Source organism: Berkeleyomyces rouxiae (assembly GCF_048999995.1).
Source record: "Berkeleyomyces rouxiae strain 22BRR77 chromosome Unknown BrBRR77_ptg000002l, whole genome shotgun sequence".
Classification (NCBI taxonomy): Eukaryota; Fungi; Ascomycota; class Sordariomycetes; order Microascales; family Ceratocystidaceae; genus Berkeleyomyces; species Berkeleyomyces rouxiae.
Window position 1 is genome coordinate 1,050,792 of NW_027396492.1, and position 26,424 is coordinate 1,077,215.

A 26,424-nucleotide genomic window follows, 5' to 3' on the forward strand; every position below is an offset into this window, starting at 1 on the left:
GACCTCTCCTTGAGGACAAAACACGCACAAGCCACCAGCACAAGCGACCTGTCAGAATTGAAGCTGGCGGAAGGCTACAGCACCCAAACCAAATCGGGTGCCCGCATGGGCGGTACATGCAATGTAGAGGGCCATGGACAGGGAAGACCCCTTCAAGGCATAGCGTAGCCTGCATAGAAGTCGATCAACAAAGCTAGGCGGAGGTAAAAAGGCTAGACCTTGTTTGAAGCTTGCCACGAACATCCGAGCCTAGTACTTGTATGGACCAAGTCAAGTGAGACTGTACCAAGGATAGCCAAGAAGGCCCCTCACAACCGCATGTGGAGGTAGAAAGAGGAGGAGGGCTGACGGGGCCAGCGTGCCCCGGATCACTTGGTGTGCTTTCTCTCCCGTGCAAATTTTGCCCGCCGATCAGCGCAGTGGTTATACAGACCGAGCCAGAGTCAAGGTAGCAGAGTAACTGTGTCGTTACATGTCTATGTATGCAACTAACTATGCATATGATATGCAAGTCCATAGGACAAACCCACTCAACTGCTTGTTGCATAAATTAACGATCCCGGGGTTCCTGGGCCCTGAATTCCGAGCTACGTGCGTCGAGCCAACAATATACAGACCAGACCAGACCAGCTCATGGCTACTGGCTTGGCTGGCCTCAAGAAGGAAGAGGCAAGAGTCGGTTTGTCTGAGATAATACGGCAGAGCTTACAGACAAGCTGGAGCGTTATAGCACCCTAGTCCCGTCGTGTCCTAGTGCTGCTGTGCCCTGGCATTGGACGAACTGCATTTCTTGTCAGGGCCGCACTTGGAACTGCCTCAAGGAGCTTCAAGCGTCAAACAGGCTAAGCAAGTGTACGCTGGACTTGTTTTTCTTGCACATACATTGTATGTACAGCGCTAGGGCCTCTTTCAGCATGGGGCCGGGTACGCTGAGGACGGATGAGGAGCAGCCAGGAGCGGCGCAGAGGGACGGGAGGCAAAAGCACGGTCGATACAGAGCGGCAGCCAAGGCACTATCTATGATCCGCTAGACATCCCAGCAGAACAGACACCAGACAATCAGTCAAAAGGGAAACAAACAGCTTGTAGACTGGGACATGGGCAGCCTGACATGAAGCTACAGGCTAAGCGAGCATTGGAGACGGGGGGACAAGGGCAAGCAAGGCTTTTGTTTGACATGTCAGACTGACTGTCCATTGGCAGCTGAGAGAACAAGTGGACGATGTTGTTGTCGTCTAGCTGTGTGTGCGAGTCCATACACGTTCAATAGTCACACATTCATTGCCTTGGGGATTTGACGGTGGTAAGCAGCTGTGTTGCTGCCATGATCACGCAAGGAAATACTTGGACTTGTGCCGTAGCCAAGTGAAATGTGATACTGTCCCTGTGCTTTGTGTGCCCTTATGGTATTTGGCATTTGCTCCATCTCACTCGCTTGGCACTTCAATCCGGCCAGCAGTCAGCCGTTCACCTGTGAACAACTGGCAGATTCTTGAGAGACCGGGAATCTTAAGCTAGGACGCCTCGCGCATGTGAATAATCTGACTATTGAGCTAACTAACGAAGACCCATTCTAGAACTTGGTCTGCAGGTCCTGAGCACAGAAACAAGCCGCGATCTCTTTCCCTTTTCTTCGGCAGGCAAGCAGCGCTGACTCCCTGGCGCCAGTCTCATCCTTCTCATGTGTTTGCTGGAATGAATCGGATCAGATTGCTTCCTGTAGTCGAGGTACTACTCCCTCAGAACCTTCTATCCGTCCCGCATTCGATGGTACAAGTCGACCCTGTGCTTGAATTATTCCGTAGGCCAAGTCCACCCTCCAGTTTGCTGATGAGACATCCCGATGCCACGTTGCTCGACGCCAGAATCCTGTCGTGAAAAGCTTGCAAGAGCTTCTATCGCACTCTCTGTACTTTCAGATTCTACCTGTGCAGCTGGAACAAGCTGAGAGATCTGTTCGGTGTTTGCTGTTTCTATCTCGGTTCCTGTCTCTACTTCTGCATTTGCATTTGCATCCACTGAGCTTGTCTCGCTGACGGTGTCGTCCGGATCAGCTCTCAACCGACAGGAATTGAATCGAGGGGTACGAGTCTGACCAACCTGGGATGGTCGTCTACGTGCAGTTCTTCGACTGCGGCTAAGTCTTGCGCTTAAACGGCGGTCTGGTGAACTATCAGAGGAGGATGAGTCTACCAATGCTGGGGCCAAGACTCGGCGTGAAGCTCGTGTTGAAGCTGGAGCTGGAGTTCGAACGGGCACTGGAGCCTGGGCCTGCACGGGAGCTGGAACTAGTCTTGTTGCCATTGACAGATTTCTCGTAGTAAGGGGCATGGACGCCCGATCCTGTCGAGTCTCCGCCTGTGCAAAACTCTGTCGATAATGGTCTCTATGACCTCTAGAGTCGGCCCGCTGGCTAGAGTGAACTGCGCTCTGTGCCCCAGTGGGGACTGGCCGGCCACTCCATGCCCATTCTAGCGTCCATACAAAGCCATCCTGGCCGGTAGGAGAAGGCGACCGGGAGTTTGGATACGCCTGATACATCGGCGGGTTCCGATGCCAGCCACTAGCCTGTTGTATTTCTTGGGACCCCAGGCTTTCGTTGCCACCCAATCTCGCACTTCTACGGTGCTCTATCTCGTCTGAGAAAAGGCCCGTCTGTATCGAACGATACAGTCCGCGTAGCTCAGTATGCAAGTCTGACCCTACGCGCCGAAAGATTACCAACTAGTTAGTTACTGCAGGGGAATAGATAGCTTATTCAAGTCAGTAAAGGGGCACAAAAAGGCCGATTGGCTAATGACTTACCACCTGGATGTGCTACTATGTGTGTATGGAACAGCGCCAAGTTACACAGCAAACGGTAGTTAGACTAACTACCGATATGTGTTCTGGTTGGTTTCTTCCTGAAATGGTGAGATGTCATTGTGAGATGATGTTGATGATATAAAGGTTTTCTAGACAATTACTTGGTTGCCCTGGCAGTGGTCCTTTTCTCTGTAAACACAAGTCCAAAATGTCAACTTGGATGTATTATTCACTAGAACAACCAGACAAGATACTGTTTGACGTCTCAGATATCAATTGGTCTGGTACCCCGATAACAGCCAGACCCTAAGGGTTAGCGAAACCGTCAACCTAGATGCTTGTCCAGATGCTTGCGACAGGCCTTCCCCAATACTTTTTGCTTGAGCCGACACAGGCCGCAATCGTGGTCTTGTGAGAGCCGACTTATCTGTAACAGAGCATGTAAGTGACCCCTTATCACCTCCAAGATACTTGTATCTGCGCTTCAGTTGGCGATTATTATCAGGGGTGCACAAATAGCTATGTAACTATGCATATAATAACTACCTCTAGCTATGAGAACCACCAATATATTTTCTTATCTGTATCTACATCTGCACTCATGCTTTCTCGTACTCTCGGTACGCACAGTAGCTACTAACATCCTAATCGCTATCATCCGCAAAGACCGGACTGGCTATCCACGGGCGCAATCGTCTTTTGGAGTCGTCTTTTTCGGCTACTCTTCACACTGACCCCGCCCCCGTGACACCAGTACAAGTACAAATAAAAAGCACAGGCAGCATTCACCTCCAGCTTGACTCCTGTTTGCTTTCTTCTTCCTCTTTTTTTTGCTCGTTTCTCCTGATTCAATCAACCTCCATTTCGCTCTCAGTCTTTTCTCTCTCTGCTCCATTAAACACATCCTCTCTTCTCCCCCGCTATGATATTAGACTACTTCCAGCACCGAAAGCTATGGTAAGCCATCCTTCTGGTCCCTCATTTGCTCATTCTTTTTTACCAGTAACCCTAACCCCTGCTCCTCCCGCAGTGCTGCCAAAAGGGCCGAGCGTGCCCAACGACTTGAAGCGCTGGATGCTTCAGGCCCGTTCACCAAACAGGATAAAGAAACCATCAATCTTCCCATAGAGCAGCTTGTTAGCGAGGTCCACAATGGTTCGCGCAAGCCAATAGATATCCTCAAAACCTACGCCAAAGTAGCCGTCAAAGCCCATGAGAAGACTAACTGTGTCACTGAGGTCATGGTCAAGTCGGCTGAGAAATGGATTGACGACGGCTCCATCAACATGCAGGGCCCTCTTGCAGGAATTCCTATTTCTATCAAGGATACTGTCGTTGTTGAGGGCTATGATTCAACTGTGGGCTACAGCAGTTTTGTGGGCAACAAGGTGCCTCACGACGGAACCATCACCAAGATACTCAAGGCCGCTGGCGCTGTTCCCTATGTCAAGACTAACATCCCTATCACGCTTCTCAGCTTTGAGTCTACAAACGACCTCTGGGGACGTACAACTAACCCCTACAATAGCAAATACTCACCAGGCGGGTCTACCGGCGGAGAGGCTGCATTATTAGCCCTAGGAGGCCGCATTGGATTTGGGAGCGATGTGGCGGGCTCCGTGCGCGTGCCCGCCCATTTCTCGGGCATCTATGCGCTCCGATGTTCGACGGGCCGCTGGCCAAAGGTCGGCACACGGTCTAGTATGGCCGGCCAAGAAGGTATTCCCGCTGTGTACAGTCCTATGACGCGTACGTTGAACGACTTGTCCTACTTTACAAAGGCATTAATCAGCACTGAAATGTGGAAATATGACTATTCTATACATCCTGTTCCATGGAGACAGGATGCAGTAGACCAGGTCCGTGAAGCGAAAAAACTCCGGATTGGCATCCTGCGTACAGATAATGTGGTTGACCCAAGTCCAGCGTGTGTGCGTGCCATGGACATGGTTGAAGAGGCTCTCAAAAAGCAGGGTCATGAGATTGTCGAAATCGACCCACCATCCCCGCTGACTGGCCTACGCATTGCCTCGCAGCTTCTGGTGGCGGACGGCGGTGCTTTGTACCGGTCCTTCTTCCAGACTGGCGAATGGGAAGATCCAGGTGCCGCTCAGATGAGCTTTTTAATGAAGCTTCCCAGACCCGCCAAGTTCCTGTACTATCTGTGGGTCAAGTATGTGCGCCGCGATGCCGTCTGGGCCGAGCTAGTCCGTGACTGGCATCCAAAGACCGCCTTTGAAAATTTCAAGCTGGTTGCCCAACGTGAGGCGTACCGTGCAGAGTGGTTTGAATGGTGGAAGGCGGCGGATATCGATTTTATTCTCACGCCGCCGAATGCTACGCCTGCTGTTCCACATGACGGTATGAAGGTGGCCGTGAGCAGCTGTGGCTATACCTTTCTATTCAACATGGTAACTGAATCTTTGGCTCAAGTCGTGTTTCCATGTGTTATTACTAATACTTGCTCCACATTAGCTCGATTACACTGCTGGCGTGCTCCCAGTGACCCATGTCGATAAAGCACTCGACCAGCTTCCCAAGGACTTCAATATCAAAAAACTCAACGGTGTAGCTCAAGGTGCCTACCAATTGTATGACGCCACTGCTATGCATGGTCTCCCCGTTGGAGTGCAGATTGTCGGGAAACGCCTGGAAGAAGAGAAGGTTCTCGCAGCTATGCAGCTTGTAGAAGAAGCACTAGGCGACGACAAGTACAAGCAGTTAGAGGTGGACTAAGAAAGAGGCAGACCCACCGATATACCAGGCCAGTGAAGCAGAAGCAGTAAGTCAATGGCTTATGTATGAATGCTATTAGCCAGTCAACAACATTCTAGTCATAGCAATGGTTATATTTTATGTTTGATATGTCTGGTTCAGGAACCATGAAAGTAAGCAAATATGGTTATGTTACCTAGCACAGGTTAGGTGTCCGAGATCGGCGCCAGCCAAGCACCTTGACTTCGTACGCCCTATATCAGTCATAAGGAGATAGGCTTCGCGGATGATATATTAGTAGACAGCTGCTCTCTCATTAACTAATTGAAGCTGTCTTCTTCTTTTTCAACTTTTGTTCATTATCAAACTCAACATCCACAATGTCACAAAAGAAAGACGTCTGGACTGCTAAAGTATGTACTGTCTCTTCTCTAATGTCATCTTTTCTAGCGTCTGACAGCTCTCTAGGAGTACCAATCCTCGGCCTCATTCGTACCAAAGCTCGCCACCAAGGTCGTACAGTGGCTTGACGTCCAACAGGACGATATTGTATTGGACTTGGGCTGTGGTGGTAAGCTTAAGTTGTATGGTAACACTATTTTGTCCATTTCACTAAAAATACTGCAGATGGTATCCTCGATGAGCAGTTTGTCCAAATCTTAAAGCAGGGTTCGGGTCGCCTGATGGGCCTAGATAGCTCGCCGGCGATGATTGCGGCAGCTCGGGAGCTAGTCCAAGACGAGAAAGCCCAATTCCAAGGTATGTGGCAACCACGTGTGTCTCTAACTTACCCTTTATCAACAAATTATTTGACACATGAAAAATCTCCCTGTCATTTAAAGCGTGTCCAGTTGATAGAATAGCTGCCTCCCCATAGTTTCATTTAGAGTCTAACTATCTCCAGTGGCCGACTGCGGACAGCTTGATTCTCTCGCCGGAATTACCACCGGAATCTTCACCAAGGTCTTTTCCAACGCTGCCATGCACTGGATTCTCAGCCCGCCACCCGCACGTGCCTCTTTCTTCCGAGGCGTCCGAGATGCCACAGCCCCCGGCGGTCTCTTCGTCTTTGAAATGGGCGGTCTCGGCAACATCAGCGAGATGCGTAGTGCCATTCTTATGTCCGCTGCGCGTCATATTGGCCTGCCGGCAGCGCTTGCAGCAGACCCATGGTTCTTCCCAGACGAGGCCTACGTCACGCACATGCTGCAGACCGAGATCGGTGGCTTCGAGGTTCTGGATGTCGAGCGTGAGTGGCGGCCGACACCAGCGGATGCAGCGGGCGTCGATGGCTGGGTGAGGCTGATGGGGAGACAGATCTGGGAAGTCGTCCCTGAGAAGCACAGAGATGAAGCTATTACAGAAGCTATCGGTGTGTTACAGCATGTTTGTAAAAATCCTACGGGAGGTGAAACAATAATGTATGTCCGCTTGAGATGCAAGGCGAAACGGGTATAAGTTGGATGTGCCAAGTTTCATAGTTATAGTTACGGTTTATACACATTAGGGTCTGCATGATGAAACTGGCTGATGTGACTCCATATGCCAATCAAAACAAAGTACCTCAAACTACAGCCACAAGGTGATCAGATCGTCTTGTCGTGAGAACACAAAGGATTCCTCACCGAAAGGCGACTTTTTTGCCGGCTTGAAGCCAAGCCGTCGGGCATTAATGTCAAGCCCAGTAGCTCATGAATAAGCTTTGGGGCGGTGGTGTGCGGCAGAAAGCGGTTGTAGCTTGGAGTCTGCGGCATGATGACTTCTGATTACAAGTACCACCGATAACGTGGCTACCATCATGCCCTGACAAAGAAATCTGAAAGCCGTCTGATTTGTTGCTGTAATGGCATAGATCCCGCAGCCTCGAATACCCCGGAACCAGCAGACTTGAGTCACCAGCTGACGTAGCTTTAGTCTGGCACAGCTGCAGTGCATAATCCAGGGCCCGGGCGCTGTGCGACTCCGTAAAATTAGCGGACAGGCAGGGATCAAGGGCACTAAGGAGCAGTGTGACGTGCTAAGCTGCAGGCCTGAAAAAAAAAATACGGCATTTTTGTATCATCAGGCCCAGCCACCCTTTCATATCAGGCCCAACTGCATACGCATACAGATTCAGACAAGGCTTCCGCCAAATCGCTGTCCGTCGCCAGAGCAGCCAAGAACCAGGGTTTAAGTCGTTGTTTGTCCCCGTGCATTCAGCTTCATTGCACCTTTTGCCATGTCGACAGAAGAAGTCATCATGGGCATGGTATGGCCTGATACCCCTCCCCCGACCCTCCGAGTCGTCCCCCGTCCGAGCCCGATGCTAACCCGGCGTCTCTTCTCCTCCAGGTCCAGAATCTGCCCGGTCAGCTGCAGCACTACACCAACAATGTCGCCGACTTTGTCGATAAGCAGATCGAGACTGCCGCCGGCACCGTGCGTAGCTCTTTGTCCTCGGTCGACTGGCTGCCATCGTCCATCCGCCCGACACTGCCCACGCCCCCGCCCGAGCCCGTTGTCCCGCAGTCCATGTTGGAGACAGTACAGGACTGGTTTATGCGGAACCGTGTGTTGATTGGTGTCACGGTGCTCGTCACGGGTACCGTGGCATACAAGACCTACCGCAGCACTGCCTCCGCGCGCAAGGTCCGCCGTGCCCGGCGCGCGAGAAACAACGGTCGGATTGAGGTGGTTGTGGTGGCTGGGTCGCCGACGCTGCCACTTACTCGGGCCTTGTCGCTCGACCTAGAGCGCAAGGGCTTCATTGTCTACATTGTGTGCAACGGGCCTGACGACGAGCTACTTCTGCAGCGCATGGGACGGCCTGATATTCGCCCGCTAGGCATTGACATTACCGATGTATGTATCATCACACCATTTACATACGTTATTTATTTGTTACTGACCGTCTCTTCTGCTCTAGCCTCCCCGCGCTGGTGTTGCAATTGAGCGCTTTGCAAACTATCTTCAGTCTCGCCACTCGCCCGGCCCTACTGTCACACCCAACTATCTTACGCTCAAGGGCGTCATCTTGATCCCCTCCGTCAGCTACCAAACCTCACCCATTGCTACCATACCACCAAGCAGCTTTGCCGATCTCTTTAACACCCACCTGCTACATCCGATTCTCACCATCCAGGCTTTCCTGCCGCTGCTTACTGCGCGTCTCAGTCCTATTGGCGAGAAATGGACTCCACCCAAGGTCATGGTGTTCACCCCCTCCATTATCTCCTCCATCAACCCGCCATTCCATGCGCCTGAAGCTACCGTTTGCTCTGCGCTCTCCGCCTTCACTGAAGTGCTCGCTGCTGAGCTGCGACCGCTTTCAATTCCAGTCACCCACATCCAGCTCGGCACCTTTGACTTCAGCTCATTCTCTCCATCACGGACCTCGCAGCACCCACAGGGCCTGCTACCCAGCACCGACCCGGATGCCACAGCCTGGCCCGAAAGTGCCCGCCACGCATACAGTCGGAACTACATGACAAGCAGTACGTCAGCCATCAGCGGCGGTCGCATCCGCGGCCTGCGCGGCAGCTCGCTGCGCCATCTACACAATGCCGTATTTGACGTCATCGACGGCTCAGTCACGAGCGACGTCGTGCGCATTGGTCTCGGCGCCAATGTCTATGGTTTTGTTGGTCGCTGGGTGCCACGCACTCTTGTTACGTGGATGATGGGCGTGCGCAAGGTCGACGAGCTGCACAATTGGCAGAATACACATGAGCTTGCTGTTGATCAGACCGAGGAGGAGATGACGGGCGAAGAAGACGAAGATGAAATGACAGAGTCCAAGGATTTTGTCTCCGTGTCCCCGGAAGCTGTAGAGCACAGCAACGTGTGGAAATGAGCAGTGCGCTGTCGCAAGGGAACCAACTACTCTGCCTGCTGATATTTCGTTTTGCGATACCTTTCCTTTACAAACCTCCTCTCACTCTTGGAGGCCAGTCCTGGCAAACTCTCCTCAATCTCCAACAATTAAGCAGCCCATCTTCCCACACCAAACAACCTATGTAACGACCATCTTGACGCGAGATGACTTTTTGTACCTTTAGTTCATCTTCTGTTTCCTGTTTCTTTTTGCTTTCTGTCTTTTGTTCTGCAATGGTTTTTATATTTTGATGTACAACCTGCCGAAGTCTTTTCTTTTTCACTAGATGTACACCATCACCCACGCTCACACCCATGTTTGCTTTTGAGTTTTGGGCAAACAATCCAAATATATACGCAGGTCAGATTGATACCGCATAGCATCCGCTAGCCGGCTTGGCTTGAAATTCAATTATGTGCTTGTAGAACCATCCGCATAAAAAAGAAATGCCCCAACCCATAACTCCTGAAAAATGCAAACAACTCTCAACCTTGAAAACCTCTCTCCCACTTTAATACTGCCCCCGGCGATGGCCGCCACCAACTCCGCGGCCGCGCCACTTGCCTCTCCCTCTACCTCCGTGTCTGAAGCCTCCTCTTCCGCCATCCCCCCCATCGTAGCCTCCACCGCCCATACGGGCCTTTTCAGCTTCCTCTTTCTCCATCTCAGCGCGGCGCTGGGCTGCCAGTGCCTCATCCAAGAGCAGTTTATCAGCCATGCGCGTCGGTCTCTCCAGCTTCGTGTTCCATTTGGGATGGACGCCAATCTTGCACTCGCGGCCCTCCGGGCAGAAGCCCACGAGATAAAACGGGCAAACGGTGCGGCGCAAGTGGCGCTTTGAACAGTCGGGCCCTAGCGGGCAAAAGCCACGCTCGTAGTGCGGGCATGGCAGCATGCGCTTCTGCGGATCAATATGAAGATAGAGACATTCCTCGCCATTAGAGCAGAACCCGTTGCGCGAAAAAAAGTTGCACTCAGGCATCTTGCGTAGATTGTACTCGTGCAGGAACTCGCACTGCTCGCCCTTCTTGCACAACCCGCGTAGCCAGTGCTTGCACACGAGTGAGTTTAAGCCGCCCGTCGGCCCCGTTGTGCGCGCGTTCGGGTCGGACACGTGGCGCTCAAGGCATTTCGTGCCGTTCGGACAAGTGCCAGCTGCGTAGGCCTTGCAAATCGGCCGGTCTGCTGGTAATCCATGGTGGTGTGTGCGGCGCAGGAAGGGGCTGAAGTTGAAAGAGTATGTCGGCGCGTTGTTGGCTAGCACGTCGGCTGCCAGCTCGGAGGTGCTGATAGACATGGCCATCACGAAGCGGTCTTGGCGGTACTTTGACGTGTCGTGAGTTAAAGAACGTCGCGGTGTACTTTGGAATCGTGTCTAGAATTAATCTGTGTCGGGTTTTAACTGTCGTAGTTCGACAACCTCGAGAGACTTGATTTCATCCTAGATCTTGGAAGCTTCGCTTATCGATAAAAACGACCAGCTTAGGTAAGCGAGCTTTATCTATGCTATCCCTAACCCTACGGAACGAGCATTCCATTAGTAATCAGCCCCGCCATGCGATCTCATAACCAACACGCCTATCACATTGCTCGTAATCATGTATGATGGGATCAGGTAGCTATCAATGGTGAATTTTTCTAGCAAAGAAAGGGAGCATCATGGGAGAAATCGCTACACAAACCAGCCAAATTCATATATGTCGTTGAGGAACTGGTCCACAGGCTATTGTTGGCAAAAAAGCACCAGCACTAGTGTTGGTGTAACTAAAGGATAGTTTCGTGAAATAGTAACTAGCAATAGTTCGTCTTGGTACTAAGCGCACATGAATCTTTGATGCCAGAAAGCTCCCATCGCCATAAAACAGTGATCTGTCGTAAAAATCCAACCAATTATATGCTAAAGTGACTGCCTTCTCCTCTATGGTTACATGTTAATTTCAGGATGTGGTACTTGGACTTGGGGTGTTTTTCGCCCGGGTATAGTGAGGCGAGTTTGATTTTCGTTAAAACTTCATCTGCATGGGCTATATATCTGAGATCGTGACCAACGCCACTTTTTTTTACTTCCAAGGAGATCCGCAAGTTTCTCATCCTATCACGATGGAGGTCATCGGTGTTGCTGCTAATGCTATTGCAGTAATTGACTTGAGTGTCAAGGTCGGCACGCTTTGTCTCAAATACGCCAAGGATGTCAAAAACGCCAACGCTGATATTGCTCGGCTCCGCGAAGAAGTTGCAAGTCTACAGGGAGTGACCGAAAAGGTTCAACAGTTGGTGAAAGGCTCTAACGGCAAAAAGGTCAATAGCTCCAATAGCTTAGACGATGTCCTCAAGCACAGCCGCACATATCTTCGCGATCTGAACCAGAAGCTCCGGCCCAAAGCCGCCCAAAAGGCAATTCGAAGATTTGGTCTTCGTGCACTCAAATGGCCTTTTAAGCATGAGGAGGTGGAGACACTGATCGAGGGACTTCGCCGATACAACGACACCATATCCCATGTGCTCCAGGTCTACCAAACGCAAGTCACATCATACCTTAATCCATTTGGGAAAACCTGCTAATGAACTCCTGGCCTAGTGAGATTCTTTATGAAGTCGATGACAACGTGAAGCAAATCGACCAGCATCTGGTCAAAGTTGACCAAAAAACAGTGCTTAACTCTCTCCCAACAGCAGCGGGAGCATCGTATGACTCCCATGAAGAACAGCACAATGCAGCCTGTCTACCAAATACCCGAGTCGACCTTTTGGAACATATTCAAGCCTGGGCAAGCGACCCTTCCTCTAAGGTTCTCTTCTGGCTTAATGGCATGGCGGGCACGGGGAAGTCGACTATCTCACGCACTACATGCCAGAGATTTGCAGAATCTCGCCAGCTTGGCGCCAGTTTCTTCTTCAAAAGAGGAGAGGCTGACCGCGGAGGCTTGTCGAGATTTGTGACAACCATCGCAGCTCAGCTTGCCGGATTCCACCCTGAAATTGCACCTCACATTAAGTCGGCAATCGATGTGGATCCGAGTATTTCTTCAAAGACAACACGGGAGCAGTTTGATAAGCTGATCAGGCAGCCACTGAGTATACTACCTAAAAGCTTTGGGGAAGCTCTATCGCTTGTCTTCGTGATTGATGCTCTGGACGAGTGTGATCAAGATGAAGATGTCAAGCTTATCATCAGTCTTTTCTCTTCCTGCGCAGAGGACGTGAATCTAAACATGAAGTTGAAGTGCCTCATAACAAGCAGACCGGAACTGCCTATCCGTTTTGGCTTTAACGCTGCGAAGGGCACGTTTCAGGACCTGATTCTCCATGAAATACCGCCGAGCATCATAGAACATGACATTGCTGCATTTCTCGAACACGAACTCGCAAGAATCAGGACGGAATACAACGAATCTGTACCTACAAGTCGACAGCTACCGACCAACTGGCCCGGCCAACAAAATATTCAACTTCTTGTTAAAATGGCCATTCCACTCTTTATTTTTGCAGCGACAACCTGTCGGTTTCTCAACGACCGCAGATCTGGTGATCCGGATATGCAGCTACGGGAGATCATTGACTTCCAAGCGGAAAACCAAGCATCGCACCTAGACGCAACCTATTTGCCTGTCTTGAACAGATTGATCAGTGGCTTGCCTACCAGGCGACGAAATGGAGCGATTCAGCGATTCAGAGCAATTGTTGGCTCAATTGTTATTCTTGAAAGCCCCCTATCCAAAACTGCACTGGGAGCGCTTCTCGATGTTCCCAAAAACGTGATTCACCAGGAACTTGATTTGCTTCATTCAGTACTGAGTGTCCCGCAATCGGATAATCGGCCGGTGAGGCTTCTTCACCTATCCTTCCGCGACTTTCTAGTAGATCCCGAGAAACAAGGCGAAATCCCGTTTTGGGTGGACGAGAAAGACACTCATAAAACGATGGCTGCAAACTGTCTGCGCGTTATGAAGAAGAATTTAGTACAGGATATTTGTGGTCTGGTACTACCAGGGACAAGACGCTCTGACATTAAAGATCAAGCCATACAAGTAAACATGCCCCCAGAGCTGCAATATGCTTGTCTCTACTGGGTTAGTCACATACAGCAAGGAGATGTAGTTGTCGATGATGTGGGCGAAATCCTCGAATTCATGCGGTCACATTTTCTCCACTGGCTGGAAGCCCTCAGTCTTATTGGAAGAGCGTCTGAAAGCCTGAAGATCATCAAGGCCTTGAAATTAGTTCTCACTGTAAGCATTCGCGCTAGATTAATGTCCTGATCAGTTAAACTAACTTCTCACAGTTGGAAGGAAGCCAAGAGCTGCGTTCCTTTTTGCAGGACGCCCTATGGTTGATACAAGCCAACGTGTCAGCTATAGATGCCACACCTCTTCAAATATACTCTTCTGTCATTGCCTTCGCCCCTAACAGTAGTCCAGTTCGCCAAGCCTTCCAAAATCATATTCCAGATTGGATGTCTTTGCCTCCAGAGCCTGAGGACCATTGGGGTCAATGTCGACAAATCATTGAAGGTCTTGCAAGCCAGGTAAACTCGGTAGCCTACTCCCCGGATGGCACAATCATGGCTTCCGCCTCAGATGATTGCAAAATCCGACTCTGGAGGAGCGTTGACGGCGTGTGTGTGCAGGAGCTCAAAGGCCACAAGGTCTCTACAAACTCGGTTGTCTTTTCACCTGATGGTACGCTTATAGCCTCAGCCTCGGGTGATTATACAACTCGGATCTGGAGAATAGATGATGGGACCTGTGTGCATGAACTGAAAGGCCACAAAACTTGGGTAAACTCTGTTGCATTTTCTCCAGATGGCGCCCTTGTAGCATCAGGTTCGGGAGACTACACCGTCCGGCTATGGCGTGTTGACGATGGGACTTGCGTGCAGGAACTCAAGGGTCATGCCAGTCGGGTAAACTCATTGGTATTCTCACCTGATGCCAAAGTTGTAGCCTCGGCTTCCGGTGATCATACGGTTCGGCTTTGGCGCCATGACGACGGAACTTGCATCCACGAACTGAAGGGCCATGTGGGTCGGGTAAATTCAGTGGCCTTCTCCCCAGACGGCACACATGTAGCATCGGCTTCTGGTGATCATACAATCAAGCTCTGGCGCAGTAGCGACGGTACCTGTGTACAAGAGCTGAAAGGCCATGCTGCCAGAGTAAACTCGGTAGCCTTTTCACCAGATGGCAAAGTCATCGCCTCGGGATCGGGCGATCACACACTCCGGCTTTGGCGCATTGACAATGGTTCTTGTGTTCAAGAGTTCAAGGGCCATGGAGGCCGAGTGAACTCGGTTGCATTTTCACCTGATGGTGCAATTTTAGCTTCAGCAGCCGCCGATTGTACTGTGCGCTTTTGGTCTAGCGATAACGGCAATGGCATGCGCGAGGTAAAAGGCCATGGAGACCGGGTGAGCTTGGCAACCGTTTCTCCCGATGGTAAGCTCATCGCGTCAGCCGCAGACGACCACACCGTCCGAGTTTGGTCTGCTGACGATGCTACCTGTGTCCAAAATCTGCAGTCCAACGGTGACCGCGTGGTTTCTGTGTTCTTTGCATCTCACGGCCTAGTCGTGGCTTCAGCCTCGCAAGATTGTATAATCAGTCTCTTGCAAAGCGATAAGTCTGATGAGGGTGTGAAGAAGCTCAAGGGACATAGAGGGCGCATTAACTCTGTGGCCCTTTCCTCCAATGGCGCACTTGTAGCCTCAGGCTCCAACGATCACACTATCCGTCTTTGGCATCGGGACAATGGCGCTTTCGTGAAAGAGCTCAAGGGTCATGCGGCCAGAGTAAACTCAGTGGCCTTCTCACCTGATTCCACCGTTGTGGCCTCAGCCTCAGGTGACCATACGGTTCGGCTCTGGCGCACCAATGATGGCGTGTGTTTCCTGGAGCTAAAAGGCCACACAGGGAAGGTAAATTCAACTGCATTTTCACCGGACGGGACACTTTTGGTTTCATGCGCCGATGATTGTACAGTTCGGTTCTGGCGCTGTAGCGATGGCGCTTGTATCCGGGAGATTCTAGATGCAAGGGCCTTGAGCATAGAATTTGACCCCTCAGGCTCATATGTTCATACCGATAGGGGCTCGATTGTTGTTCCTCAAATCATCTCATCTAGTCAAACTACTATTCAGAATTTTTCTCAATGCCTTGATAGTGTTACTATCAGCTCAGATAATTCTTGGATTCTGTGGCAAGGCTTACCAATAGTCTGGCTGCCTGTGTTATTTCGTGGTCATGTTTCAAAAGTTCGCGGATCTACCGTCATACTTGGCAGTGAGTCTGGACGAGTAATCATTACAAGGTTTGACAATGTTAGACTGTCGAAACAACTTAGATAACTATGTACAATGTATAACTATATATCAGCGCCACAAGCAGTGAATTGACCCGTCGCAAGTGAAGAAATCAGCAGGTTTCGCTGATGGCACTGCAGAATGATGCTACCCCTCGTGATATCGCTTATGAAACTGCCACATTTACCTTCTTCTACTAGGTCGTATCATCAATTTCCACTATTGTTGGAGGAGTCGCATTCAGCAACGAGATGACCAAGGGCTACCAAAGCCTCAACTCATCATTTGGCAACGATCTGACTCCAAACATCCCAAGACACCGCGCTGCTACCAGTGTAACTATGGTCCACGAGCTTCCTGAAGCGCACAGAATTCTAGTTGAGGCTGTTTGAGCTGCATCTATTAGTAGAATGTATAGAATGTTTGCCGTCTTTGGCTTTGTGGAGACTCTAGCCTCTGTCTTCACCCAGCAAAAGAAGCCTAGCAGGAATCATGTTGAGCACAAGACAGGCTTAGATAACATGAAAACGGAGCGCAGTAAAAGCCCAAACTGTGACGAGGAAACCACCACCTAGCACAACAAAAGCTAGGGCTCAACTTAGCATCCCAAGGATACACATTTGTGGCTTCTTCCTATGTAAAGGCTGTATTTTTTTTCTTGTATATATTTGTTGGGCTTTCTCATGATCTGGCAACGTTTCATGGTAGGATATACCCCTTCACATTCTTTATTTGTGCGTGACATGGTTCAACCCCCCCGTTTCCCTTCAATCTCTTTTATGACAGATGCCAGACCCAGGATTGGCTAGCAACTTGGAGAACAGGAAACGTCGTGCTGATTTGATTTTCATTATATTCTCTACCTGGTGACTTTGATCTGTCTTCGTTGCTAGTTCTCTGTTATGAAACTCGTGTAACCTTGACCGCAATGCCGTCGAAGTCGTGTACATAGTGATGCATACTGTGAAGATGGCTTCACTGGTCATTGGTCACGGAGCTTATGTCTAGGAACGGAACTGGCTGTGGTTGTCAGAGTCTACCCCGTTCCGTATTCAACCCCGGCGCCGTTGTTAATGTCCTTGCATATCTGGTAGCAGCGGATTTCTTCTCACCAATATATCCCTGGTTCTAAAGTAAGTCCCCAGTGCCTGGCCTTTAGTGCAGCTGTTGTCAGTATTTGGAAGGACTTAGCGAACGTCGGTGAGAGCCCGAGTGACTTTTCCGCCGTGAGAATTTCTTGTCTTGATTTTGATGGTACCCATACCGACACAGCGGAGAGCAGCACCTGAACCTTGAATCTGAGAGGACTCAATTCCCTTGTAATTAAAAAGGAGGGAATGATCAGCTGTCATATGAAAAGAGGCTCCAGAATCTACAATCCATAGATCGGAGTGAGCGGGATCGCCTTCCATAGTGTTGGACAAGGAGTAAGTGCAGAACGCAGAGCCGAGATTAACCTGTTTGGTTTTAGGTTCTTTGGGAGCGTCGTCAGAGGGGTCCTTAGATCCCTTTTTGTTCATGGGATTACTGCGACACTCTTCGTTCGTGTGGCTATCCCAAGGGTGGCGAGTGCATTTGTTCTTTTTGTTGTTCTGTTTCTTCGTCTTGTTTTCCGTGAGGAAAACAGGAGGGAGTACAACTCCGCGAGCTTTGAGTTGCTCGTTGATGTTCCTGGACCGAGTAGCGTATTCCAGCGGAGAGACGCTTTCAACATCGGAGATTAGAGCCTCCATTTCTCTCGGTACGTTGACGAGAGGCAAATATTTCTACAAAGAATTTTGTCTCTTCGACAAACCCGCGGAAGTCGTGTGTGCCCTATTTCGTAGATAAGGTTTCATCGATAGTGGTGTGTATGGGCCTCCTGGTGAAGACCTTTGACAGATGTTTGCCTTTCCAACAGAAGAAGAAGTGGAGGGGGTCTTTTCGTTTCCCACATGAGCATGTGCTTTTGAAGTCAGTATGGTTCATGCGCTCGTGGTACTCTTCGAGATCCCCGTGGTGGGAATGAGCAGCGAGCAGCTAACAAAGAGTCCTTCTGGGCATGGATAGTTCGAAGGGGGCCTTTAGGGCTGCCGTGAGCCCGAGGTCCTTGCATGACACGGGGGCTGAGGCAGCCCACCATTCTATATACGCGGCGCGTAGTCTTTCGCGTGCCACACGGTGGACGTGGGCGATGGAGGGGACGGGGTCGGGCGGTGGAGTCAGAGAGGCGCCTTCCTTTGCCAGAGCGTCAGCCATTACGTTGCCGGGAATGCCCTTGTGTCCAGGTACCCAGAACGGGAGGACTTGTCCTACATGCACTCGAGGGTAGGGATGTCGGTTGGGCCAAGTGCCAGCAAGTGAGTGGAACTCAAGGATGCGGTCTTGGCTGGTGTTGGTCGGTGTGGCTCCGGGCAGGAGGCAGTCATGAGCGGCCTGGTTGTCTAGAATCACTACTGTTGAATAAAAAGATGTATCAGGAGAAAGTTATGTGTCTAACAAGTCCATCTAAGTACCCTTCTCATGGGAGATCTCAGCCCCATTTATACTTAGACCACAGGCGGGGTCTGCCTAGTCCTAGCCCCACCTGACGCCACAGTCTCCACTCCCCGGTACCCACTGGAACCCTCCAGTACTTCCTGGTGAGCTCTTTCAACAACTACGATATTTTTGGCTAAGTAGGTGCATGGGGTCCGGAGTGCCTTTCTCAAGTCGAACAATGCGCCGGCTATCTCAGCATCACACACTTCGTGGTTCGTCCCAAGGGAGCCGCGCCCGCTTCCGAGCAGATAGCCGTCTTGGAAGATGACAAATCTCCAGCCAGTGTGACCGTCCTCGAGCTTGGAGCAACAGTGTAGAATTGTTGGACCAGCAGTGCTGAGTCCTGTTACTCTTTTTGTGTAGAGGTCACGAGACTGCACTTTTTGAAACTTTTTGCACACTACGCCTCCTAACAAAACTGCACCGTGATAACTAGCTTGCACAAAGCAGGATTGAGCACACGTGACCATATCTCCACACTTTTCCAAAATATTACCCCAGAACACAAATTTGTTTCCTGTTCAACTCACATGCGATAATCCACATGCACGACACCTGCGTCACCAAAATTGCAGGGAATTCCGCAAACTTTCAAATCATAAGATGACTTCGTTGACAAGTTGAAAAAATATAATTATCCGGTACTAGCATCACCATTTCTCGCTTTCATGTCTCCTGAAAACACCTGCTAACGTGAACCACAGAGTCAGACGAAGGTCACCCGTAACAAGAAGCTGTTTCCCACGGGCTCTATTCCTGTCAGTGTGGATTCCCGAAACTCGGAAACACACACAACAACCCAACCAATAAAGGGACGTGTTGGCATTATTCTAGCGGAAAGCGGGCTTAGATACTGGCCCGGGAAGGATGTCTCGGACTGCTGACGAGAAGATCCGCAACGTTTGCTTCGCCCCTGGCGAGAGTCTACCTAATAATCATCTTGGGTATCAAGGCCTAGCCGCTGAAGCCACTTCTCTCGGTGTATATGTTTCTCCCTGACCCATGCAGTCCAACCTGCAGTCCATCGTCTACCAGTACTAGCACTATCCGGAGCTAGCCGCCACACTCTGCGACAAGAAGGGTTGGTACGATGTAGTTGGCTTCCTCAACTACATGACTATCTTCCCTCTCTATGGCAAGGCTCTCGTCTCTGTTGGCAGAAAGCCCACATCCTCCACCTCTTCTCACAGAAAAGGAGGATACTACAATTGCGATCAGTTTGATCATCATTTCAACAACTACACCAAAAAGCGCAACGCTCCCAAGATCGCAGCGTGGATGAATGCAAAGAGGGAGGCCCATCTCAGGCGCAACAGATCTTCAGAGAAGGCAACCGTCAAGGTCATGAACGACCAACCCCGGCATGTAAACCATATCTCCACAATAATTCAAAATATCGCGCCATATCACGGCGACCTAAATTTTCATCGTTTTTTTCACGCGTCTAGACACGATCATCCAGATACACCACACGCTCGCCAACGCTAACTTGGCACGAAATTTTTGTCTTCTACAACCATTTCCAGAATGGCGGGCCTCGCAAAGCTTGCCAGCGCCACCAAAAGAAGCGCAAGATTGCGGAAATTTTCAATTCATGGGTGGGATTTCTCAACAAATTGAAGGCATAGAATCTTCCGGTACTAACCATTGCCATTTCAAAACCCATTCCTCCCGGAAATACCTGCTAACGCGTACTATAGAATCAGAAGAAGGTCCTGCACGTCAAGAAGCTCTCTTTCGTGGACAAAAACTTGCGTCCTGGAGGAAAGATTTCCCGAGAGTTTGTAGGCATATTCAAAAGAAAAAGGTGGATGACGAAAGTCTGAGCAGGTGCCACATCGATCCTGAAAAATGGATATTTGGCTGCCCATCATTTCTGGAGAGCAGGTTTTTGATCTGATCTGCAAAACATATTTTGCATTCCTACAATCCTGTCTTGGGCCGTTATAACTTCTTTCGAACGATTTACCGAAACCGCTCTCCTCCGTTTTGGAAACACCCAAATTTGATTTTTCTCCATTAGTATTCAATGACAAATGCGCCTGTTGAAACTGACAACGATGTTGACCAACGCCAGCTTCCACTTATAGAAAAGATACAAGCTACCGACGGACACCCTGCCCAGCCATAAAAGAGGTTGAACGAAATAAATAAACCCCACAGGTTATGAGCCTGCGTTTTTCCCGAAAATCGCAATATTTCTCTTTCCCTTCATTCAACCTCTGCCTGATCGGTAATGCCCATCACCAGAGCCGAAGCACAGAGACTACTTCTTTCACAGCTCGCCAACTCCGAAGCAGGCGCTGCTATATCAAGCTCTCGGGCTCCCCCAGCGGCACCGCCTGACCTTTCATCGTCGTCTTCCGATTCCGAAGACCCCACCGACTAACCGGGCAACGCACACTCCTCAGGAGATAGCCTCGCTGACATCACCATCTGTCAGTCAAACGAGATGGTCCTACAACCTTCCACGGCGGTTCCCGATTCCGCCTCCGCAGACATGGCGGAAACAATCTAACAGTTGAGGCTCTAAGTCGAGCTTCTCACCGCGGCCAAAGATCAAGCTGATCAGGCCAAGGACGCTCTGGACCTAGAGCGTCAAGAACATAGTGACCGAGCCTCCAAGGTCACTATGGAAATGCTCGAACGCAAGAACTGGTCCTTCTTCATCTCTGGCGAGGCCATTCTCTCTGGCCCCAGAAACTGGTCGAACTGGCACGGTTCTGTTGCTCGGTCTCTTTGGGAGCTTCGTTTACGCATTGAGGACGTGCAGCTCGTCCACGAGGAAGTCCTCGAGCGACTTTTGATTTTGTTGAGATCCACCGTCTCCCAGGACCTCCTCTCCAAAATAGGGGCCATTTATGACTTCGCCGAGGCTGTAGAGGTTCTTCGGAACGAGACCGCTGGCAGGATGTCCCAGAGCCAGGAAATCTTCGACGAGAAGTTTCGGAGGTTTCGCTTCCTACCTGGAGAGAACCTACACAAGATGGTTCTCCGGTTCGAGGACCTTGCTGCCGAGGCCACCTCCCTCGGGGTCTCCCTGCCCCACAGAAAAAGCGTTCCGACCTGGTGTCTGTCGTCCCACAATATTTCCCCGAGTTTGCCAGCTCACTCTGCGACAGGAGCAACTGGTTCGATGTAATCAGTCACCTGAACTACATGGGGACAATAGGCCACTACGCCAAAGCTCCCATCCCCGTTCAGGCCCCTAGAAAGGCCGCATCCTCCAACACAGCACGCAAAAAGGGAGGATGCTACAATTGCGAAGAGTTCGGCCACCATTCCAACAACTGCACCAAGAAGCGCGACGTTCGCAAGATCGAAGCGCGGATGGAGGCAAAGAGGGCTGCCCACGCGAAACGCAACAGGTCTTCTAGGGATACATCCCTTAACGTCATGGGAGACAATAGTGTTGTAGTGATACGCAGGCTCAGCCACTCAGCTATATCACGTGACCTGGCCCCACATATCACCTAGCATACTATCACAATTTTTCTCTAGAAAACTTCAATAAACTGTTCTCCATGCAAAATCACCACAACAAAAAGATTGAAGCTACTCGGGAGTCAGTAGTCCCCTGTCCTCGAATCGTCCTGATAGGGTTTCCTAACATGTAGACGAATCGGGGGAGGAGTGGGTTTCGGAATCGGAGTCGGAGGATACTTCCATGACATCCGACTGTGTCGTTAGGGCGAGGGATTCCTCGGTTGGAGAGGGGCTTTTCTCGTTGGTGCCGGTCTCCGGGGCTTTCGGGGTAGGCTTCTGGGCGAAGCCGGCGCGGATTTTCTTTATCGCTTCCGCGGGGAGCTGGCGCACAATCCCATTCCTGACATACGGTCGGAGCGGGCAGTCCAAGTCCTTGGGTGGATGGGGGCCGTAGCAGTTCACGCATGTGACTGGCCTTGGGCAGGGGCCCACGTGTTGTCGCTGACCGCAGCTGGGGCAGAGCTCCTTTCGGGGACATCCGTCAGTGCGGTGGAAGCCGAAGCATGCGTCGCACTGTTGGACGCGTTCATGTTGTCTGGCCTTTATGGCCGGGGCGCTGGAGCCAAAGAGCTTCAGGGAAGTTCGGAGGGGCTTCTCGAGCGAGAAGACAATCGATGAGGTAGGGGAGGAGTCCTGGTTGTGCTTTGACCAGGCCACGCGCGTGGCGCACACGCCGAGCTGGCTCTCGATCTCCTCTTCAATGCGAGGGATGGTTACCAGGCTGACCTGGCCGACCAAGTTGCGGGTGTTCTTGGGTACGCGATTGATCACGTAAGTGTGCCATTTGGTGGCCGTGTCAACTGTGCAGCCACTAAAGACCGCGGAGGCTTTGTCCATTTTAGTGAGGCAGCAGCCATGGTTGTTTGTGGGTCGAAGGAAAGGGCAAAACCGGTGTTGACCTACTTTACCGTTTTCAGGTCTTCAGCATTCACGCCCAGGTGTCTAACGACAAATTTCTTGGTTTCCGCGGCACCGGCGTGCCTTTGCGGGGAGTCCGCGGGGAGGCGGAGGAAGATTCGATGTTTACTCGTGTCGGGAGCGGCTAATTTGTCCTTGGCTTTAGTCTTGGTCTTCGTGGCCCGGATGTCAAGGGATTTGCTGTTGTTGTCGTCGGGGGTCGCCAGGATCGCGGCATAGGAGGGTGTCGATTTCGGTTTTGGAGCGGCGGGGTGTTCGCCCTCGGGAGACCGCTTCTTGTTTTCTTTTTGTGGAGGTTGAGCAGGAGGTGCCAATATCTCAGGCGGGCCACTCGGTTTCTTCTTTGCGGGTCCGTCGGTGGGTTTGGCGGGCCGACCTTTCTCGGGGGCCGCGTGACCGGTTTCCGGGACGTTTTCCTGGCTTGTAGGGGCTAAAGCGGTTTCACCTGGCCCGACGTACTCCATGGCTTTGGAGTGTAGGATTCGAATCACTTCTTCGGAGAAGGATTCGAAGAGTTCAGTTTCCGCCGTGTTCTCGGCATCGGGGCGCGAGGCGCGCAACGCGTCTTCGACGCGTGTGGCTACCGACCTCACCGCTTGGATTCGATGCGTGAGGACGCCCAACGAGGCGTCAACTCCGAGCAGAAGCATGGCGAGGGGTCCTAGCTTGTTCTTTATTGCTTTTAAAAGGATATTGAGAGGTCTGAGGTCACTTTTACCTATATCTTGGTAAGTGTGTAGGTCGTTGAGTGTTGTTCACCTCAACTTCCTTTCGTGTTGAGTTGAGATAAGGGTATAATGGTAGCACGCGACCTATGATCACGTGTCATAAGGACCTACAGCACCCTACGACACGGGAATATAAAGCAAGGCTTCAGGCATGGAAGAGAACAGGAGTTGACAGTTGAATGGATAACGATTTACTGATTTATTCGCCCTCCCCCCAAAATTTCGTGCAATTTTTGTGGCTTCCTGCATTGCCTCAAATACTGCCTTCAGTCTGAGAAAATGGTCGTTAGGCCCATCATCATCTTCGCTGACACAAGAGTCATCGTCGGAAAAGGTTGGAGTGTGGTCTTTCTCATCAGAGTCATAATCTTGATTGGTTTCCAAAGGCACGCTTGCCGTTGAATACTGAGGGATAAGAACCAGTTGCGGTTGTCGCCGAAAGGGGGAAGAGCGGCTTCGGCAGATGGTCCGAAAGAAATTATGACGGTCAGAGACATGTTCGTAAGAATGCACAACATGTTTGCAGATCAAAAATATACTTTCCAAAAAAGATTGGCAGCCACATATCCACTCCCCGTCGATGATTGCCCGTGTGAATAGCCTTCGTGTGTCGAACAGCGTCTGGAACCACCTTGGAGATGATAACCCACAGTCCGAAGTCTAAACGAGGCCGTTTGAATTTATGGAAGTCATGTTTGAGTTTTCTCCAATGGGATTGCACAATCATCGTCGTCTTGAGAACAGGAATTTCTCGGGGGTTCGACAACCTGGTCCATAGCTTCCACTGTTCAGGGCGATACCAGTTGAAAAACATGTATGCCCACAAGCGAGGGTAGTTTTGAGACTTGCACCACTTGTACATCTCCAAAGCGCTTTCATGATGGATTTCAACTGAACTTCTAGAGGTTTTGTTTTGGTTGGAGATAAGAGAATGCGCGTTGAAATGTCGCGAGAACATACTCTAATCTGCCTTTTACGGCGCTCGAAACTCCTCGAGAAGGACATTCACATTGGCGATATTGGTCATCGCCTGGAGGTCGCATCGTGGATTTTGAACCCCAGCACACCTCCAGTGATGGAATCAGCTTCAACGCTTCATCCACATGGTCATGGGCTTGTGTGTTGACCTGGATGGATTCCTTTATCCTCTTTCGCACTGCATGCTTAGCATGCCAATAACAGAGTTGGTGGGTAGCTAAAGGCTAAACCTGCTCCACAGCTCCGATTTCGGATGAGCCCTTATCCGTGCCGAAAAATTAAGGACTGGGGCCAGCATCTTTCAAAGGTGAGAGAAATCTTTGAAGAATGACAATCTTGACTTCAATAGTCTCTCGGATATATACGGCAATGCCACGATAGCCACCCACTTCCAGAACTTTGTGATCAAACTTTGTACTGAAGTGGTCTTCCGAAAGCAGGGACAACGCCGATACTAACGGGTCCTCATGTCGTTTCCACAAGGAAACACTTGCTTTTCTCCAGCGGTAATAGACCTAGTGCTGTGTAACATTTTCATACCCTAAAACTGTTGAATCCATAAGCTCTTGGAATATTTATGAAGGTGTGAAATTGGTCAGTCGAGCGTCAGATTTGTGCCCTATGCCAGTCACGTGCTTGGGCCTTCCAGGCCAGGTAACCCTAGGCGCCCTGCAACAGTAGACGCCCGTCATGTCGAACCAGACCAGGTCGATCATGTTGCCCGCCTGTGAGTGGGCGAATTTGCGGGCATGCACAGGTTGAGAGCGTTGTTATCCACCCATTCTTCAAAGGTACTGATGCTGGATGAGGGTGGACATTGTTGATTCCATCTTTGTGAGATGAGATTGAAGTCGCCTGCGAATATGGAGTTGTGTCGTAGCTCCATGGTCAGAAGAGGGTCGAGATTGGCGTGGATGCCCTGGCCCGGTTGTCTGTAGACGTTTGTGATGTGGATTTGGGGATTGAAGTTGAGGCGGAGGCAAACCATGTCGGTGGTTGGTGTGGTGTTGAGTTGCTCGGCGTTTAGGCCTGATGCTTTTCGCACGCAAGTGAGACACTTAGGGCGAAATATTGCGGAGGTGGGGGAGATGGGGGCATAAACGTCGTAGCCCTGACAGCTTTTGGATAGGCGTCGGCGGCCCCGCGTGTTGGACCACGGTTCCTGGATCAAGACGATGTCGGCTCTGCGTTCTGTTACGAAGTGAAGTAATGCGTCATGGCATTGGCCTGATCTCTACACATTGGCCTGGAAGACTTTTAACTGAGGCGGCCGGTTACGGCCGCGTAGGTATTCTCTGGGGCGCCGCGAGAGCGGAGGGCTCCCGTGGGGGCGGCGTGGTTGAGCGGAGAGCTTTCACTAGGGTAAAGGCGAAGACGGGTGTTGGTGAGGGTGTTGTAGGGGACGTAGACATGGATGTCCTGGAGGGGGCGTCGTTGAGAGGGGGGGTTACCGACTGGGGCACTGGCGGTGTAGACAGCGGGGCGGCCGCTGTTCGGGATGTTGGGAGGGAGGGGGAGGCCGGGGCGTCGCTAAAGGATCGAGGCTAGGGCCCGCGCTTCTGGGCATTAATAGCGGTGTCAGGCTGGGCCTTGGGGGGAAAGCGGTTCTGGGCGGCTCAACCTCCTTTGGAGTCGAACTTGTTGTCGAAGGTGCCATCGGTGATGGCGCGGTGCGCACCGAGAAGCTGTCAAACGAGAAAGTTGCGGGCGGCATGGTCCGTGATGGACGGGAGGGTTGACTGCATGAAGGCATGGGCATCAACAAAGAAACGAGCCACTTTGGTAGCTGTCTCCGCCCGCACTTTGACAGCTTCAGCTATCTCGGCGTCGAGGGAGAGGAATTTAGAGAAGGTAGGTGTAGGCATGGTGTGAGTGAGAAGGTTGGAACTATGAACTACCCGCTTAGCGTAGCCGCGTAGAACTAGGCTGGCTGCAACTCTATGGGAATACACCAATCGCAGCCTCACAAGTCTCTCGGACTCTAGCATTGGTGATATGGCAATTGAAGGCTGTGCGACCGCCGCCCGGGTTGGACTTCCGAGATCTATTTATTTATTTATTACGTTTAACGTCTATCTGGGGGTCGCGTGGGCCCGACCCTACTGAATTGTAAGACGTCGAGG

At 51.0% G+C, this 26,424-nt stretch overlaps 8 protein-coding genes across 8 annotated transcripts; 5 read left to right on the top strand and 3 right to left on the bottom strand.

Moving 5' to 3' along the window:
* Window positions 1-3,727: 3,727 nt before the first annotated feature.
* Window positions 3,728-5,541, top strand: BROUX77_001843 (uncharacterized protein; the record flags this gene model as incomplete). Its single annotated transcript, XM_073746317.1, has 3 exons — window positions 3,728-3,762; window positions 3,836-5,216; window positions 5,281-5,541. 3 exons carry the CDS (start codon window positions 3,728-3,730, stop codon window positions 5,539-5,541), a joined length of 1,677 nt encoding a protein of 558 aa, XP_073606925.1.
* A 359-nt stretch (window positions 5,542-5,900) lies between these two features.
* BROUX77_001844 (uncharacterized protein) lies at window positions 5,901-6,978 on the top strand (the record flags this gene model as incomplete). The annotated part of the gene is made up of 4 exons (XM_073746318.1): window positions 5,901-5,933; window positions 5,989-6,091; window positions 6,148-6,279; window positions 6,425-6,978. 4 exons carry the CDS (start codon window positions 5,901-5,903, stop codon window positions 6,976-6,978), a joined length of 822 nt encoding a protein of 273 aa, XP_073606926.1.
* A 760-nt stretch (window positions 6,979-7,738) lies between these two features.
* Window positions 7,739-9,352, top strand: BROUX77_001845 (uncharacterized protein; the record flags this gene model as incomplete). The annotated part of the gene is made up of 3 exons (XM_073746319.1): window positions 7,739-7,768; window positions 7,852-8,361; window positions 8,426-9,352. 3 exons carry the CDS (start codon window positions 7,739-7,741, stop codon window positions 9,350-9,352), a joined length of 1,467 nt encoding a protein of 488 aa, XP_073606927.1.
* A 532-nt stretch (window positions 9,353-9,884) lies between these two features.
* BROUX77_001846 (uncharacterized protein) lies at window positions 9,885-10,676 on the bottom strand (the record flags this gene model as incomplete). Its single annotated transcript, XM_073746320.1, has 1 exon — window positions 9,885-10,676. The coding sequence occupies one exon, from the start codon at window positions 10,674-10,676 to the stop codon at window positions 9,885-9,887; it is 792 nt and encodes a 263-aa protein (XP_073606928.1).
* Window positions 10,677-11,473: 797 nt separating this feature from the next.
* Window positions 11,474-16,063, top strand: BROUX77_001847 (uncharacterized protein; the record flags this gene model as incomplete). Its single annotated transcript, XM_073746321.1, has 4 exons — window positions 11,474-11,892; window positions 11,952-13,602; window positions 13,656-15,287; window positions 15,872-16,063. 4 exons carry the CDS (start codon window positions 11,474-11,476, stop codon window positions 16,061-16,063), a joined length of 3,894 nt encoding a protein of 1,297 aa, XP_073606929.1.
* A 4,760-nt stretch (window positions 16,064-20,823) lies between these two features.
* Window positions 20,824-21,668, top strand: BROUX77_001848 (uncharacterized protein; the record flags this gene model as incomplete). Its single annotated transcript, XM_073746322.1, has 2 exons — window positions 20,824-21,225; window positions 21,396-21,668. The coding sequence occupies 2 exons, from the start codon at window positions 20,824-20,826 to the stop codon at window positions 21,666-21,668; spliced, it is 675 nt and encodes a 224-aa protein (XP_073606930.1).
* Window positions 21,669-21,797: 129 nt separating this feature from the next.
* Window positions 21,798-23,245, bottom strand: BROUX77_001849 (uncharacterized protein; the record flags this gene model as incomplete). The annotated part of the gene is made up of 2 exons (XM_073746324.1): window positions 21,798-22,488; window positions 22,581-23,245. 2 exons carry the CDS (start codon window positions 23,243-23,245, stop codon window positions 21,798-21,800), a joined length of 1,356 nt encoding a protein of 451 aa, XP_073606931.1.
* A 1,768-nt stretch (window positions 23,246-25,013) lies between these two features.
* On the bottom strand, window positions 25,014-26,015 carry BROUX77_001850 (uncharacterized protein; the record flags this gene model as incomplete). The annotated part of the gene is made up of 3 exons (XM_073746325.1): window positions 25,014-25,492; window positions 25,564-25,658; window positions 25,753-26,015. 3 exons carry the CDS (start codon window positions 26,013-26,015, stop codon window positions 25,014-25,016), a joined length of 837 nt encoding a protein of 278 aa, XP_073606932.1.
* Between the last annotated feature and the right edge of the window lie 409 nt (window positions 26,016-26,424).